Raw genomic sequence first — 18,359 nt, forward strand, 5'->3', positions numbered from 1 at the left:
TATTAGCAACGGACGGTCGGTCGCTAAAAAGATGTCGGTCGCTAAAGCCTTTAGCGACGACACTTACAGCGACCATCCTTATGGGTCACTAAAAGTTTTTAGCGACCAACCGTAGGTCGCTGAAGGACGTTTTAGCAACCAACCGTAGGTCGCTGTAAGTGAACCGTCGTGTAGTGCCGGCCGAGCTGCCCCGCGCCCGGCCCCGCCCCGGCCGCGCCACCCCGGCGTCGCCCCGGCCCGGCCGCGCCGCCCCGTCCACGCCGCCCCCAGCCCCGCCGGCCCCCGGCCCCGCCGCCTCGGCCCCGCCCCGCCTGTGCTCCGTGCTCGCCCGCCCGCCCCGGCGTGCCTTGCTCGCGTCGTGACGGCCCCGGCGCGGCCTCGAGCTCGGCCCAGCGTGCCTATGGCGCGCGGCCTTGAGCTCGGCTAGCGCGCGGCCCCGACGTGCGCACGACTAGTTCGTGGCGTGTGCGTGCGGCCTCGCGCGCGTGCTCGCGTAGTGCGCAGTGCCTTGGCACGGCTCGTCGTGCCTTCGTCTACCCCTGGACGAGTCCGTCTACCCCCCTATATTTTATGCATGCTAATCACATTGTTCATGTTAATATAATAGGAAACTCAATTTAGAAATTAGTTACGTTAGTTAATTTGTATAGCTAATCGTCTATCTCATTTAATGTTAATCTACTAAAGGTGGTCACGTTTCCATTAGTGCATGTAGCTAATCCTTATTATTGAAGCTAAGTAGAACTAGAGCACGTAACATTTAGTTATTCGTCTACCCGTAGTGCGCCTCGAGCATAAGCTTTAACCCCTGCGAGACCTTTCCCCGTTTCTTTCTAACCATGGTAAATGCAATACCGCATGTCATATGCTATGCATGTTTAATCTACTTGTTCTCTGGTATGGTGTACTGTTGGTTTCCTAATTTCAATGGATGGATGTATGTATGTTTGCAACCGCATAGAGAACGATCTGGTTGAAGAGCCCGAGGAACTCGCAGGAGAAGCCCCTGAGCAGTAGTCGGTTGGTGGAGGCAAGTGTCCCTTGACCTATCTCTGTCCTATTCATTCTTTAATTCACCTCCCGCATTACACATTTATACCTAAGGAATTACTAGCTTTTGTTATCCATGTCCTTGTTTACCTATTTGGGTTGGATTATTATTGTTTAGCTTTATGCTATTGCTCAACTCTAATCAACGAACATGATGAGATTATCTATGATACGCTGTTTTCCCTTCTCTTTTATTATGATGTTATACTTGTGGCCTTCAAGGGGGCTCGAGCGGTTTCTCGAGTGCCTCTCCGTAAGGACCTGTTCTTTGGATGACCGCCCGGGAAAACAGTGCAACCATGAGGGTGGAATGGGGTGCCCTTAGCTGAATAATCAGAGGATCCGGGGTGTAGTTCGCTTAGCCGTTGTGCCGTCAATGGGGCTCGGTGTATGCGGCTCGCTCTGCCAAGTTTGGGTTCGCCCCTTGGGGAGGAGTGCGGTGCATTTAGGAAACCTAACGGGCGGCTACAGCCCTGGGGAATCTTTGTAAAGGCTACGTAGTGATGCCCTGCTGGGTCACCTTGGTAGTGATCAATGGAGAGTCATGATCTCCGGGCAGAAAGGGAATCACGACTTGTGGGTAAAGTGCACAACCTCTGTAGAGTGTTTGAAAACTGATATATCAGCCGTGCTCGCGGTTATGAGCGGCCAAGGGAGCTCCAGTGATTAGTGGTACTTGATCAGAGACATTTTGGTTTACAGGTGGCAATGAGACTGATGGTTCTGGTTATGACTATGGTACTGGTAAGTGGTATTCTTTCCGTTTGGAAAGGGTACATTGGGCTAATAACTTGGGTTAACGTTAAAACCTGGCTTTCTACTAGTAAGTAATAATCTCACCAACTAAAAGCAACTGCTTGACTTACCCCCCACATAAAGCTAGTCCACTACAGCCAAACATGATACTTGCTGAGTATGTTGATGTGTACTCACCCTTGCTCTACACACCAAACCCCCCATCCCCAGGTTGTCAGCATTGCAACCACTGCTCAGGAGAAGATGAAGCCGTGGAAGGAGACTTCCAGGAATTCCAAGACTACGACGAGTTCTAGGCGTGGGTTAGCGGCAACCCCCAGTCGGCTGCCTGTGAAGGCCGCGTTTATCTACGTTTCTTTTCCGCACTTTGATTTATTGTAAAGACTATGTGGATGTCCTAGACATATGATGTAATCGACTACTATTTCCCTTTTTAGTACTATTTGAGCACTGTGTGATGATGTCCATGTTATGTAACTGATGTGTACGTGAATTGCTGATCCTGGCACGTACATGGTTCGCATTCGGTTTGCCTTCTAAAACCGGGTGTGACACCCGCAAAGACTCCAATGGGAACTGACGGACACGTCGACCTCAACAAAGGAGGTAAGTCCGTTGATCAAAAGGCATACCGGTCTATGATAGGGTCTTTACTTTATTTATGTGCTATTAGACCGAACATTATGCTTAGTGTATGCATGTGTGCTAGATTTCAATCCGATCCAAGGGAGTGTCACTTAGTGGTTGTGAAGTGAATTCTTAGATATTTAGTCGCTACGCCTTGCCTCGGGATCTGGTATCCAAAGGGGTCTACCTTTGCCTTAATTGGATATTCAGACTCTGATTATGCTGGATGTAAGGTCGATAGGAAGAGTACATCGGGGACGTGCCAATTCTTAGGAAGGTCCCTGGTGTCATGGAGTTCTAAGAAACAAACTTCCATTGCCCTATCCACCGCTGAGGTCGAGTATGTTGCCGCAGGACAGTGTTGAGCGCAACTACTTTGGATGAGGCAAACCCTCAGGGACTTTGGCTACAATCTGAGCAAAGTCCCACTCTTATGTGATAATGAGAGTGCTATCCGCATGGCGGATAATCCTGTTGAACACAGCCGCACAAAGCACATAGACATCCGACATCACTTTTTGAGAGACCACCAGCAAAAGGGAGATATCGAAGTGTTTTATGTTAGCACCGAGAACCAGCTAGTCGATATCTTTACCAAGCATCTAGATGAGTCGACCTTTTGCAGGCTGCGTAGTGAGCTAAATGTCTTAGATTCGCGGAACTTGGATGGATTTATAGCATACATGTGTTTTATGCCTTTGATCATGTTCCTTATGCATTTTGTTGTTTATGTATGGTGCTCAAGTTGTACAAGCACTCCCCCGGACCTCATAAGTCCATTTGCAAGTGATGCACATATTTAGGGGGAGTTGTGTTACAAGTTGACCCTTTGAGACTAACCATGTGGTTGAGTTTTCTTAATTTAGTTTCAAAGGTGGATTGAAAGGGAAAAGGTGGACTTGGACCATGCAAGACTTCCACTGCACTCCGATGAAAGAGTAACTAACTCCAAGTTCATCTTCATGCTCTTATTGCCTTTTTAATTCTTAATTGAAGATTTTGGTGAGGCAATGGGGTTTAAGGGCCAAGATTGATCTCGTTTTGGTGCTTGATGCCAAAGGGGGAGAAAATAAGGCCAAAGCAACAAATGGATCAGCTACCACTTGAGAATTTTGAAAATAGTAGAATAGAACTTTTGGTTTGTCAAAAATCTCTTATTGTCTCTTTTGTCAAAAGTTGGCCTCTTGTGGGGAGAATGGTTGATTATGGGAAAAAGGGGGAGTTTTTGAAATCTTTGATCAATTTCTCTTGGAACAACTCTCTTTATGTCTCAACAAGTGTGTTTGACTTAGAGATAGGAAATTGAGGTTGATTTGCAAAAACAAACCAAGTGGTGGCAAAGAATGATCCAAATATGCCAAATTTGAATCAAAACAAATTAAAGTTTTCATTTGCAGTGATGTTGCACTTCTTTTAGTTGCTTTTTATTGTGTTGGCATAAATCACCAAAAAGGAGGAGATTGAAAGGGAAATGTGCCCTTGGGCCATTTCTAAGTATTTTGGTGATTAAGTGTCCAACACAAGTGCCTAAGTGTTAAATTGTGCCAAGGACTCAAGAAGTGCAAATCAAGATTAAATGTATGTTTCTAGACTTAGTACATTGTTTTGAAGACTAATGTATTGTGTCTAAGTGCTAGAAACAGGAGAAACAATTATGGAGAAGTTGGCTGTGTACAGCCAAAAAGACTGCTCGGTCTAGGTGCACCGGACTGTCCGGTGGTGCACCGGACAGTGTCCGGTGCGCCAGGTTGGTGTCTCTCAACTGGCTGCTCTCGGGATTTCGTCGGTGGCGTACGGCTATAAATCACCGAACTGTCCGGTGGTGCACCGGACTGTCCAGTGAGCCAACAGTCGGCCGGGCCAACGGGCGGCCGCGTAATCCGCGCACGACGCGTGGCAGAGCCAACGGTCAGAAGGGGGCACCGGACTGTCCGGTGTGCACCGGACAGTGTCCGGTGCGCCAGCGGCTCTGAATCTCCAACGGTCGGCTTCGCCAAAGAAGGAAAGAAATCCGCACCGGACAGTGTCCGGTGGTGCACCGGACTGTCCGGTGCGCTAGGCGACAGAAGGCAAGAATTGCCTTCCTGGAATGCTCTCAACGGCTCCTAGCTGCCTTGGGGCTATAAAGGGGACCCCTAGGCGCATGGAGGACACAACCAAGCATTCTCTAAGCATTCCTAAGCACCAAGACTTCAATTCCGCGCATTCGATTCTTTGTGATAGCAACTAGAGCTCCATTTGAGTAGAGAACTCTTTGAGTTGTGTTAAGAGCTCGTGTTGTGACTTGTGTGCGTGTGTTGCTCTAATTTTGTGTCTTGTGTGTGTTGCTCATCCCATCCTTACTTCCGTGCTTCTTTGTGAACATCTTTGTAAGGGCGAGAGGCTCCAAGTTGTGGAGATTCCTCGCAAGCGGGATATAGTAAAGTGAACGCAAAACACCGTGGTATTCAAGTGGGTCTTTGGACCGCTTGAGAGGGGTTGATTGCAACCCTCGTCAGTTGGGACGCCACAACGTGGAGTAGGCAAGTGTTGGACTTGGTCGAACCACGAGATAAACCATTGTGCCATCTCTGTGTTGATATTCTTGTGGTTATCGTGTTGTGCAAGAACTCTTCTCTAGCCACTTGGCTTTATTGTGCTAACTCCTAATCAAGTTTTGTGGCACTAAGTTTCAAGTTTACAGGATCACCTATTCACCCCCCTCTAGGTGCTCTCAGGATTCAGCGATTATTGATGACACAAGATTATTGTGACTAACATAGGTTTTATAGAGGAAATTTGAGTGTGATCATTATAATGATGATTGTTTGACCAATTAATGGTTTTCATGCCCCTAATTATAGAATTACTTTCAATTTTTAATGGATGGGTGACAAGGTTAAGGACAGACTAATTCTAAACATCGATTGGAATTGAGAGACAATTTGAGAATTTAGGACTTTGTTTCCTTCGGTCATACTATAAAGGCGAGCATGAACTAGTAGCCTAATCTAGGCGAGTCTAATGTGTTAGGTGTGGTGTACACTTGTTGCTCTTAGCACTAGGTAGCTCATATGAGACCCAAGAGTCATTCGAAACCAACTCCATTCATAAAGTTTAGAATTGGAACTAATTTGGAGATATTTGTAGGCATCAGATCCTTAGGAACATGATCATCGAACCATCGAACATGGTCTGACACTGACATGTGGTTCCTAAAGAAAACCTGATCGCCAGATGTCACACCCGGATTTAAGGACAAATGCAGGCGCGAATCAAATGTGTGCTAGGATCAAGTCTCACACATATGATGACTCATGGTACAGAAACGAAAGTTACATCTTGACTATATAATAGGAGTTATGTATAAAATAACTAAATAATTACATCACATGAAGACAACAATCCTCAGCAACCATAGTTGACTGGGAGACGACGACCTAGAACTCTCACAAACTCATCGTGACATCCTTCATCCTCCTTATCTTGTGGTACCTGCCTTGACCTGGAGGGGTGTGAGTACAGTAAGGGTGAGCTCACATACGTTCATCGCTAAACAAGTTGTGGGGATTAATGTGCATGACCTCACTTACTGTAATATCTCAAAATCCTACTTTTGAGAATATAGTAAAACTCTCCATAGGCTATGAATCAGAGTACCTTTTAATCATATTCCTCTTAGCTTTGAAGTTACATCTCCTAATATATATATATATATATATATATATATATATATATATATACACATACATATATATTCTAATAAAATATTAAATGAAAAGGATCCCTATGTGAACTAAGTTATTCCTCTGTTAAAACCATATAACTATAATTTCTCCCAAAGAATTTAAGTTAAACCATCTCTAAATAAAGCATTCTATACACTAGAATTTATCCTTCGTGAAAATACCTATTTTTGGGTGTTTTGGATTTCATACTTAAACACAAGTGTTTAATTAAGTATTAATATAAATATAATAAAATCTTTGCATCTCATGACTAGAGTTTTGATTGTGTATTTATTTTGAAGTTGAAACATAAAGTCAGATTTGAATGCTAAATTTAGAAATTCAAAATAGAAAGAGAAATAAAAAAGAAGAAGAGAAGAACCTCTACAGCTCTCGGCCCATTCATCTTTTCCCCCTGCGTGGCCGTTTGGGCTGAATTCCCCCCTCCGCGTGGCCCAACTGCAGTTGGTGCGCCGACGCATGGGGCCAACGTGTCAGCCTCCCTCACACGCTTACAGTCAAAAGCTCGGGTCTCTGGCCAGTGGGCCCTATCGGTCGGATTCTTCCCTATCCTCTCCAACAGCCACTCACGATACCGTAGAGAGCGCAACAAACTCCATTGCAGCCAACCGACTTTCTGTCTATCCCTAGATTCGTGGCTTTGGCCACATATGGCTCGGCACCCGCACCCCTCATGGCCGAGACACCAAGGGTGGACAGCGTGCTGCCACGCACCAGCCCTGCCAGCCATGGCATTCGCCGCGCGGAGGAGCATCGCCACCCGACTTTTCACCATCTCACGTGATGCCTCCATCCTCGACCTCAAGGCACATCTCTACCTCACCCAGGAAGTGGACGAAATCCCACCGCCCTAGTGCCGTAGCGGCCACTGCAACTCTGTGGCTTTGCCAAGAACAAGGAGGAGCAGTGGCAGGCAATGTCCTTCCTTTTATTTGGCCGGGGGCTTCGAAATTATCTGGATCCGCTACTGTCACGGACCCGCGTTTCGCCATGGGCAGAATTCGGTGTTGCCTAATCGCCGGTAAGCTCTCTGTGCATCTACGTATCTAGTTTAGGGGTGCATGTGCGCGCGTCGGCAATGGCGCCGCCACTGGAGCACTTGCGTGGTCGTTGACCACGTCGAGGGGAAGAAGACGTTGTGTTGGCCGTTGATTTGATAGTTAGCGTCCGAGATCAGATGGGTGCACACCGAATCAAGCAATTGGGTTTGGGCCACCCGATGGTTGAAGTGCGGCTCATATCCGATCAGATAATATCCCTTTGTTTCATTAAATCACAAGCATTAGATGAAGATCTTGTGGCCATTGATGCCTACCGGTTTGGGCTATAATCCGAGTCGTATGCTGTGGATCATGTGGATCTGGGTCTGGCGCGGTTGTAGATGATCCGAGCCGTCGATTAGATCTCGGGCGTGTGTGGGTCGAGCAGCAGGTGAGGAGTAGGGGGGTGAATCAGCGCCGTCGGATCGCGGGTGTACGACTGTGATTAGATCTTGCCGTACCCTTTGGCCTGTTGTATCGGCACCCTTGGATCTTGATCGGGCGGTGAAGAGAGATTACCGCTTCAATGGATCTCGATCCGTCTATTTGTGATTGGGCGATCGAAACTCAAACGTACCCCTTCGACCAGACTTCTTTCATAAAAGCCCTTGCGCTTTATTATAATCAACCCGCCATCCTCTCCTTCGCTGAAGGTATAACAAATAGGTCCACAAATTATAAAATGAACCCCGAGGACTTAAGAAATTATTCCCACAGTACAAAGGGTAATCAAAATGAGTAAATTAATATGGAAAATGAGTTTTAGGTATAAAATTAATCCTAGAAACTTAGAAAATTTATATTTTGTTCATTTTAACTCTGATTTAACCCATTCCAGTTGCGTTAGCTTCATAAAAAATATTTTCTACGCAGTAGCAACATCATGTATACCATATTCCATACCTTTATAATTAGATAAGTGTTTAATCTATATTCAGTAGATTAACTCCACTAATCTAGGTTAATCTCTCTATAATTATATCCTGATTAAAATGAAATCCCTAATCAAGTTATAATCTAGATTAAAGTTGAATTAGTTATTTAGATTATATTTCTCCTATACTGCATATTAATCAATTTATAATATAATAGAACTTCGGAAAATCATATCTTTCTAACCGTAACTCCGATTTTAGTGGTTCTCGAACCTAGGATCTAGTTACGATATGTAGAATATTATTATACAGTTTGTTCTTACATTTGATGTGATGTTAATTTTGCCTATACCATGTCTGTTTGTATTGCTATGATTAGCAGCGAGGTTACGAGTCATCTGAAGATCATCTTGGTGCCTCGAATCTTGGGTCTCACGCAAGTTGTGCCCTTGATCACTTTTTTTTACCCAATAATATTCTTGTTAATCACTGTGACGTGCTCAGGTTAATCAGATGGGACCTAATAGGTTTCTCTAGAGTTGTTTATCTCACACCTTGTTTACCACTAAACTTTTGGGTAGTTTTGCTATTGCTCTACCTGGTTTTGGGATTAATATTACATTACGATCTTGTTCCAATTATACTATTGTTTTAATTATTGTTCATGAAAAGATCATTGTGTTAATTGGAACATGGAGCTTAACTTGAGAAATACGTGCTACCACAAGGGTGGAATGGGACGCTCTTGGCTGACTAATTAGAAAAGCTAGTGGAGGACTACCTTACCCTAAAGGGGTAAGGGCAGTAGGGGAGTTGCGTATAGGGAGGTTCTCGATTCGATCATGCTGCGATGGCTTTTCGGACGAGCTATTCCTATATTGCCCTTCCTAGAAACTATGACGGGTTTTCTGAAGCTAGTGGAACTTTGTAAAGGCCTCGTAGTGGATCCCTAGCCATTCACCTCAGAAGTGTCTAAGGGTCTAGCTAATCCTGGCTAGATGGGATACACGACTTGTGGGTAAAGGGCGTAACCTCTGCAGAGTGTACAACCGGTATATCAGTCGTGCTCGCGGTCATGAGCAGCTCAGGACTTTCGCGTGATTAATTTATGGAACTAAACTTAATATGTCATATGCATTGCATCGCAGGTGTTGTTATTATCAATTGTGATCTCTTTTTTAATTGAGTTGGTATCTACTTATACTTAGTAACTGCTAATAAAATCTTGACCAACTTTAAAAGCAATGCTCAGCTTTAACCATCTCCTTTGGTAAGCCTTACACTTCACATGAACTCCCGCCTTTGGTGAGTTCATGCACATTATTCCCCACAACTTGTTGAGGGATGAAAGTATGTGAGCTCACCTTGTTGTACTCACATCCCCCCAGGTCAAGGACAGGTACCATTGGATAAGGAGTATGAAGGATACTGTGATGAGTTCGTGAGTGGTCTAGGCCGTCGTCTCCCAATCAACTTTGGTTGCTGGATCGTTGTCTTCATATGATGTAATTATTTAACTATTTTGTACAGAACTCCATTATATATTAAAGTTGTGGCATTCGTTTCTGTACCATGAGTCATCATATGTGTGAGACTTGGTCCTAGCACACTTGGTGATTATTTTCACGCCTGGGTTTTGGTGCCCCTAGAACCCGGGTGTGACAGAAGTGGTATCAGAGGGATGTTGACTGTAGGACGAAACCTAGATAGAACTGGATAACCCTTACCTACTTATCTTTGCTACTCTGATTTTTTTCTAAACTTACCTTAATCTTTTCTCATCTATTGCTGTTGTACTCTGATTACTGTTACCTTTTCTTTTCTAAAGACAAAAGTGGATTTCACACTTTGAAATCCTGTACCTAAAGTGACCTTTAGGAATAGGAGACCTAATCTTAGGAACCGAATCAAAACTTTTTTTGTAAATATTTATATGCTTGAGTGTTTGTCCTTATGATAATTGCTTGATTCGATTCTTTGATTGAGTGTGATGAATTGTGGAGTAATATTCACAATTGCATTTGCATATACACATAGGCGTAAAAATGTTTATAAGATAACTCGACAACTGAGGTTAATCTCCATTAAAATATATCTAGCTCTATAGATTCATCTTATCTTGAAAGATTTTATCGTATCCTAATAGATTCATCTTGTCCTAATCACTTTACTTATCTCAGAGTAACAAATATGATCTAATCTAAATTTATTAGATCTTATCTAGTCTGAACTAGTTATAGCAATCTAGATCCTATCTAACCTAATATGATCTAATCTGAGTTACATAAATAGGTTAGTTATAACTTGTGAAATAGATTAGATCCTATAAACATGTTTTGGCCTAAGCTAGTTCCTTAGATCAACTCAGCCATACACTCCTAATAGGTTACATAATCCATCTATTCTAACCTATTGATAAACAAGATTCTGTTCTACCCATATACCCCAGCTATTTTAACTATATCTCCCTAGCTTGGATGGAGACACCGAGACCGAAGGAAAGGAGGAGATCAACCTCGACAAGGAAGAATAAGGTACAACCCCTATCTCCAGATGCATCAAGATCCACCATCCGGGATAGAAGTTTTTCTTACCCTAATCCTTCTCACCTCATTGTAGGCTTTCTCTAACCATAACCTACCTAATAAATGGTTGGACACCGAAGATACCCATGTAAGAACTTGCACAAAAAATGGTATTGGAACCAATTAAAAACAAAAGAAGAGAAAACGAACCAAACTAAATATATCCTTTTCTTTAGTAATCTCGAGGACGAGATTATTTTTAAGGGGTAGAATTTGTAATATCTCAAAATCCTACTTTTGAGAATATAGTAAAACTCTTTATAGGCTATGAATCAGAGTACCTTTTAATCATATTCATGGTAGCTTTGAAGTTACATCTCTTAATATATATACATATATAATCTAATAAAATATTAAATGAAAAGGATCCCTATGTGAACTAAGTTATTCCTCTGTTAAAACCATATAACTATAATTTCTCCCTAAGAATTTTAGTTAAACCATCTCTAAATAAAGGATTTTATACATTATAATTTATCCTTCGTGAAAATACCTATTTTTGGGTGTTTTGGATTTCATACTTAAACGCAAGTGTTTAAATAAGTATTAATATAAATATAATAAAATCTTGGCATCTCATGACTAGAGTTTTGGTTGTGTATTTATTTTGAAGTTGAAACATAAACTCAGATTTGAGTGCTGAATTTAGAAATTCAAAATCAAAAGAGAAATAAAAAAGATTATTAAGGTTGTAAGGGTAGCCTGCCATTTTTTGTTCTGCCTTTTTTCATTTCCTGTTTTGCCCTCATCCTTGTCCGGCAGTAAAAAATGAAATCTGTAAGAATTGTGAATCGAACTTAAGACCTGCTGCTAGATTAGAGACAACATATCCACCACACCACATCTTATTTTATTGTAGTGGCAGACAACCAGAACTGCTTTAACACCACTGACCGGGTGGCGACCTGGTGCATGAACTGGGCGTGCAAGTTCGGCTGCCTGATTGACGCCAAGCAGTACCATACCAAGTACAAGAACAGCTGGTGCGAAGGCTTCGGGAGAGGCGTCTGTCACTGCCAGTTCTGCGACTGATTCTCACGAACAGTCATCTTGAAATAAATAGATCATCATGTAATAAAAGCCCCGTGGTCGTACAATATAATTTTAAAAATGCCGATTGTAGGGATGGAATCAGATGGAAAATGTTGTAGTGATTAAAGGCCCCTCTGCCTTTGGCAATAGTATAATGTTCTGCGCTTTGAAACAAACACTGGCTACCCTTGGAATGATTTGGCGGACGATCTTTATATGGCCTCCTTACTCTAGGCGTTCTACAGTGTGCGTACAAATTTAATTATTTGGTTTGTTTTTGTTTAGATAAACATTTTTTAATGCTTCGGTTTACCACGGGCACAATTCAACCCACCGCCCTTCTCCTAATAGGCCAGGGTGGCCAGCTCATTCACTCCCTTCCTCTCCCACAGATGCCGGCCTACTAGCTGCCTCAACCATAGTCCATAGCCTACCCAACCTCCTCTCTACTGTCACCCGTTGTTTGAATTTCGGGGTTGGAGGATGGAGCAGGGAAGAAATTCTTGGAGCTATCGTTTTCCTTCAGCATTAATATAATTAATTTTATACTAGGTGAGTGTTCGTGCGTTACAACCGAAACATATAATACCACAAAAATATGTATAAATGTGTGTTATATAGATGACTGGAAACAATGTAAAGTAATGGAATTTAGGAATCTACTATTTGTTACTAAATCTTCTACTTGTATCAAACTAAGCAATAGAAAATATTATGATTCTAAAATGATGGATAAAAGTTGACTTGTGACTTTACATAGTCATCCAAAGAAAAGATATATAGATGGCTGGGAACAATGCAAAATAAATCTTGTAGAATGAGTAACATTGCTAAATACCATACCATGGTACACCTATCTACAAATAGATTCAGAACCTATACTTGCACATATTCAGGGAATAACTCAGAGAGTCACAAACACAAAATCGCAAGCTCTTTCCAGTCAGCATCCAAAAATGACACATTCTGATTGTCAACTACTTTTTAGAGGGATTGAGTTAGTTCTTCAATCACTGCCATTAAGCAGCTGCATATTTTCAAAGGATGAAAAGATGAGAAGCAACAAATTAGAGCAATGTAGCCATTAACTCAAGCAGAACTAATCTTATTGCTTAATGGTTCACCTTCACATGCAGCTAATTCCAAATCGTGTAGGCTCCTCTGATGTGAACATGATAGCCTCCAAAGACCTTTTTGGCAGGACCTTTATGGGACATGCATGACAAACATGTAAGTGTTGTCTTTAAGATAAGAAGCAAAGTTAAGTCCAATATTTATATAGCCCATATTATTACATCAAAATGTGTGAATGTGATTTCCTTGCGAAAATGTCATATAATTTGAAACAAATAGTATCAGTGACTGGATAACTAAATAACAGTCAAGTGATTGAAGCGATGTACCACTTGCTAGCTTCCACAGTGATCCATCCTCTAATGTTTCTTCATCTGCTAGCTCCAAGTTCGATATTGAAAAAATTCATTTAATCTGTAGTGAGAACTCATCGAATCATATTGCAACATGCCATGGCAATGAAACATATAATGAGCTAGAGAAGACAAAGAGTAAGTACTCCTATATATATATACTACTTATTAAGGCTGTAAGGGTAGCCTGCCAGTTTCTGTTCTGCCTTTTTTTATTTCCTGTTTTGCCCTCATCCCTGTCCGGCAGTAAAAAAAATGAAATCTGTAAGAATTGTGAATCAAACTCAAGACCTGCTGCTAGATTAGAGACAACATATCCACCACACCACGTCTTATTTTGTTGTTATAGTAGAAGATATGAGAGTTATTAAAAGTAAGGTATGGCTGATGCCACACTAAGCCATAATGGCTCATCCGCCGCTGCTGTCCGGCAAACCATCCCATTCTGTGACGCGGGACATCGAGCAACTCCTGATTTGGGGCACTCTAGTCCCATGTGACAAAATCCCCAATTCCCATTCAGCCATTCCTATCGTGCAAGCCATCACACACTCCAGACGTTGGGCCCACATTGCAGACTACGGGCGCACATGTGGCAGCACCCTTAGTTTTGCACACACCAGACCCACGTCTGCTCGCGCAAAAAGTTGCCTCAATTTGACACTAGCAGGAGCATTTGACCACAATTGCTTTCTCTGAAGAAGGAAGGCTTATAAGCCGGTAGAAGCTATGTTGGCTGGCCGGTATGGTCATAAAAATGTGCAAACCGTGACGACGACATAGGTCGCATGGGTTGTGTTTCTTTGGTGTGGCCCAAGTAGCTGCCAGGAGGCCGCACACTTCTTACCCTGACCCAGCTTGGCTTTAGGGTCAGTCTCCCTTGCTTTCTCTGCCATCGAGCCCTCGCCCTCTAGCTCTTCCTGCTAGCGCTGTCTTCGTCCCGTGCTCTCCTGTTCATCGTCGATCTCAGCCATCTCAGGAGCACCCGCTCACTCCCAGACACCCGCGCAAAGGAATCCCCCACGATCTCCCTCCAAACTGCCCACTCCCTCCACGATCTCTCCCTCTAGCTCATGATCCCTCCGCCCGCCCCCACCCCCCGCCTGCCACGCCCACAGGAGCAACAAGCCAACAACCCACACTCAGCCCCGCTACCCCGATCCGTCGCCATAAATCCGCTACCTCCTCCTCGAGTCCTGCTTGATCGCCCCATGCTCGACCGGTCGATCGGACGGAAGGGCAGCCCTGACCGTGACCACAGCGAGATGTGTGACGAGTGAGGGCGGTGGCAGGGGTTGCGACCAACGACGGAGAGCCACACAAAGGAGCCCGTCGGCGATGTTTTCCTCAAGGTTCGCTCGCTCATTCCTTCCTTCCTTGTGCTATTGGCGTGTGATCCTAGCTAGCGCTCTCTTGATTTCATCCTTATCCACGTGAATCCTGGATCACACTGCATGCAGATCGGATTACTAGAAGGCCAAACCAGCTGCTCGCATTCACTGGTGCACGGTGTAGGAGCTGAGAGCTCCGTTCCTATGGCCGGGCCCCACCTCTCTTGGGCCCTTGTGCAGATACGCAGAGGTAGTGACCCCTAATTTGTTTGTCATGTCCCCTAATTTGTTTGTCAGAGCTACTTGAGGATGTCAATGAGGTATGGCTCCGCTGGTTCATCAATATTCAGTAATTACAAGGCATTATGAGTTAGCATGCTCCCTCCTGCTAAGCTAGCTAAATGTGGTTATCAGGTCTCAATAAGTATCCATTTTTAAAAGTATAAATTGTTATAGCCATACATGCAAGTCTTTATTTTGGAAATAACCAAAGGTTCTGAAAGTGCATTGTGCTAACTCGTCAATCATTCCTAAAATGCGATTCCTTTTTTCATTCAGAGTTCGGTTGGACAAATTAAGATGGATTGAGATCTTAGTTGTTAAGGTAGAAGCAAAAGCACCACCACTGAATCCTGTACTTTAAACGGTGATAGCAGCAGTTGCGGTCTTCGATATCTTAGTGTGTTACTTGGTGATAGCAGCAGCTGCGATCTCCAATATTCTAGGGCATGTTTGCCTCCCTCTTCTAAACTTAGAGATCTAAAAGCTTTAGAATGTTTTAGCTTTCTTTTGATGTCCAAATCTCTAATGTAAGGTGGGCTAAAGGTTAAAGCCAACTTTAGACCACCTGATGCATATAAGGAAGAAGGGTCCACATGCACCATTCTCTGTGGCATAGCAAAATCGAGCTCGATGTCCTTGAAGATTGATCAAGATAATATTAGTCAGTACTGAATTTAATTTTAATGACAAGTTTGTAATGGGTAGGATAATAAGGGATATGTTATAGGTTGTTGGTTTCTTGGATGAATATGCTGTTGCATAGGGTTAGGCCTGAAAGGAGAAACAGAACATGATTGGTTTTTGTAGCTCTCCTCCCCAAATACAACATCAGATGTAATTTTACTACTGTGATTAAGTTGTATCACATATTCACAGTAGTATTATTGTGTTCTTCAAGCAAGTCAATTACAGTGAGCTTTTAGTCATGAATTTACAGTAGTCTATGAAAGATCATTCTTGAATTTTTGCCTTTAAATTGTCTTGTTAAATCTTGTATACTACACTACTAGGTGAGTGCTCGTGCGTCATAGGCCTGAGTTTCTCTTCAACGTCATCTCGGACAGCTCGTGGATGTCGTCCTCCATCTCATAACAGTATAACACACATTTGTATATATAAGTTATCGAGCTATTATATGATCCCGTTGCAACGCACGGGCATTGAGCTAGTAAAAAAAGAAGAGAAGAACCTCTACAGCTCTCGACCCACTCATCTTTTCCCTCTGCGCGGCCGTTTGGGCTGAATTCCCCCCTCCAAGCGGCACAACTGCAGCTAGCGCGTCGACGCATGGGGCCAATGTGTTAGCCTCCTTCACACGCTTACGTTCAAAATCTCGGGTCACTGGCCAGTGGGTCCTGTCGGTCGGATTCTTCCCTATCCTCTCTAACAGCCACCCACGATATCGTAGGGAGCGCAACAAACTCCATTGCAGCCAGTCGAAATTCTCTCTATCCCTAGATTCGTGGCTTTGGCCATATATGGCTCGACACCCGCACCCCTCATGGCCGAGACACCAAGGGTGGACTGTGCGCCACCACACACCAGCCCTGCCAGTCATGGCGTTCGCTGCGCGGAGCAGCATCACCACCTGGCTTTTTCACCATCTCACGCGACGCCTCCATCCTCGACCTCAAGACACAACTCTACCCCACCTAGGAAGTGAATGGAATCCCACCGCCCCCAGCGCTGTAGCGGCCACTACAACTCTGCGGCTCTGCCAGGAACAGGGCGGAGTAGTGGCAGGCACCGTCCTTCTTTTTGTTTGGCTAGGGACTTCAAAATTATCTGGATCCGCTACTGCCATGGACCCGCGTTTCGCCATGGGTAGAATTCGGTGCTGCCTAATCGTCGGTAAGCTCTCTGCGCATCTACGTATCTAGTTTAGGGGGTGCATGTGCGCGCGTCGGCCATGGCGCCGCCACTGGAGCACTTGCGTGGTCGCTGACCACGTCCAGGGAAAGAAGACGTTGTGTTGGTCGCTGATTTAATCGCTAGCATCCGAGATCAGATGGGTGCACCCCGAATCAAGCGATTGGGTTTGGGCCACCCGATGGTTGAACTGCAGCTCATATTCGATCAGATAATATCCCTTTGTTTCATTAAATCTTGAGCATTAGATGAAGATCTAGTGGCCATTGATGCCTACCGGTTTGATCTAGTGGATCTAGGTCTGGCGCCATTGGAGATGATCCGAGCCGTCAATTAGATCTCGGGCGTGCGTGGGTCAAGCGGCAGGTGAGGAGCAGGGGGGTGAATCAGCGCCGTCGGATCGCGGGTGTACGACTGTGATTAGATCTTGCTGTACCCTTTGGCCTGTTGTATCGGCACCCTTGGATCTCGATCGGGCGGTGAGGAGAGATTACCGCTTCAATGGTTGGCTGATCTAATCTGGTCCGTCTATTTGTGTTCGGGCGACCGAAACTCAAACGTACGAGACTTCTTTCATAAAAGCCCTTGCGCTTTATTATAATCTACCCGCCATCCTCTCCTTCGCTGAAGGTATAACAAATAGGTCCACAAATTTATAAAATGAACCCCGAGGACTTAAGAAATTATACCCGCAGTACAAAGGGTAATCAAATTGAGTAAATTAATATGGAAAATGAGTTTTAGGTATAAAATTAATCCTAGAAACTTAGAAAATTTGTATTTTGTCCATTCTAACTTCGATTTAACCCATTCCAGTTGCGTTAGCTTCATAAAAATATTTTCTACACAGTAGCAACATCATGTGTATCATATTCCATATCTTTATAATTAGATAAGTGCTCAATCTATATTAAGTAGATTAACTCCACTAATCTAGGTTAATCTCTCTATAATTATAACCTGATTAAAATGAAATCACTAACCAAGTTATAATCTAGATTAAAGTTAAATTAGTTATTTATATTATATTTCTCCTATATTGTATATTAACCAATTTATAATATAATAGAACTTCGGAAAATCATATCTTTCTAACCGTAACTATGATTTTAGTGGTTCTCGAACCTAGAATCTAGTTACGATACATAGAATATTATTATGCAGTTTGTGCTTAAGTTTGGTATGATGTTAGTTTTGCCTATACCATGTCTGTTTGTATTGCTACGATTAGCAGGGAAGTTACGAGTCATCTGAAGATCATCCTGGTGCCTGGAATCTTGAGTCTCAGGCAAGTTGTGCCCTTGATCACTTTTCTTTACCCAATAATATTCGTGTTAATCATCGTGGCATGCTTAGGTTAATCCGGTGGGACCTAATAGGTTTCCCTAGACTTGTTTATCTCACACCTTGTTTACCACTGAACTTTTGGGTAGTTTTGTTATTGCTCTACCTGGTTTTGGGATTAATATTACATTATAATCATGTTCCAATTATACTGTTGTTTTAATTATTGTTCTTTACAAGATTATTGTGTTAATTGGAACCTGGAGCTTAACTTGAGAAACATGTGCTACCACAAGGGTGGAATGGGACGCCCTTGGCTGACTAATTAGGAAAGCTAGTGGCGAACTACCTTACCCGAAAGGGGCAAGAGTAGTAGAGAAGTTGTGTATAGGGAGGTTCTCGGGTCGATCATGCTGCGATGGCTTTTCGGACGAGGGATTCCTATATTGCCCTTCCTAGAAACTGTAGCGGGT

General features: G+C 43.5%; 1 protein-coding gene across 3 annotated transcripts; it reads left to right on the forward strand.

The window, feature by feature from the left end:
• The first annotated feature begins 6,840 nt into the window (after nucleotides 1–6,840).
• Nucleotides 6,841–11,908, forward strand: LOC109940892 (uncharacterized). Of its 3 annotated transcripts, none has more exons than XR_002263616.2 (2): nucleotides 6,841–7,182; nucleotides 9,465–9,646. XR_002263616.2 is itself a non-coding variant. In XM_020541246.1 (2 exons), the coding sequence occupies exons 1-2, from the start codon at nucleotides 6,945–6,947 to the stop codon at nucleotides 11,691–11,693; spliced, it is 411 nt and encodes a 136-aa protein (XP_020396835.1). In that variant the 5' UTR covers nucleotides 6,864–6,944; the 3' UTR covers nucleotides 11,694–11,908. The 3 variants fall into 3 exon arrangements, 2 of the variants coding, with proteins under 2 accessions (XP_020396835.1, XP_020396836.1); XM_020541246.1 differs by lacking the exon at nucleotides 9,465–9,646 and adding an exon at nucleotides 11,521–11,908 and having other exon boundaries at nucleotides 6,864–7,182; XM_020541247.2 differs by lacking the exon at nucleotides 9,465–9,646 and adding an exon at nucleotides 11,527–11,905 and having other exon boundaries at nucleotides 6,864–7,182.
• The last annotated feature ends 6,451 nt before the right edge of the window (nucleotides 11,909–18,359 follow it).

Source organism: Zea mays, chromosome 7, assembly GCF_902167145.1.
Source record: "Zea mays cultivar B73 chromosome 7, Zm-B73-REFERENCE-NAM-5.0, whole genome shotgun sequence".
Taxonomy (NCBI): domain Eukaryota; kingdom Viridiplantae; phylum Streptophyta; class Magnoliopsida; order Poales; family Poaceae; genus Zea; species Zea mays.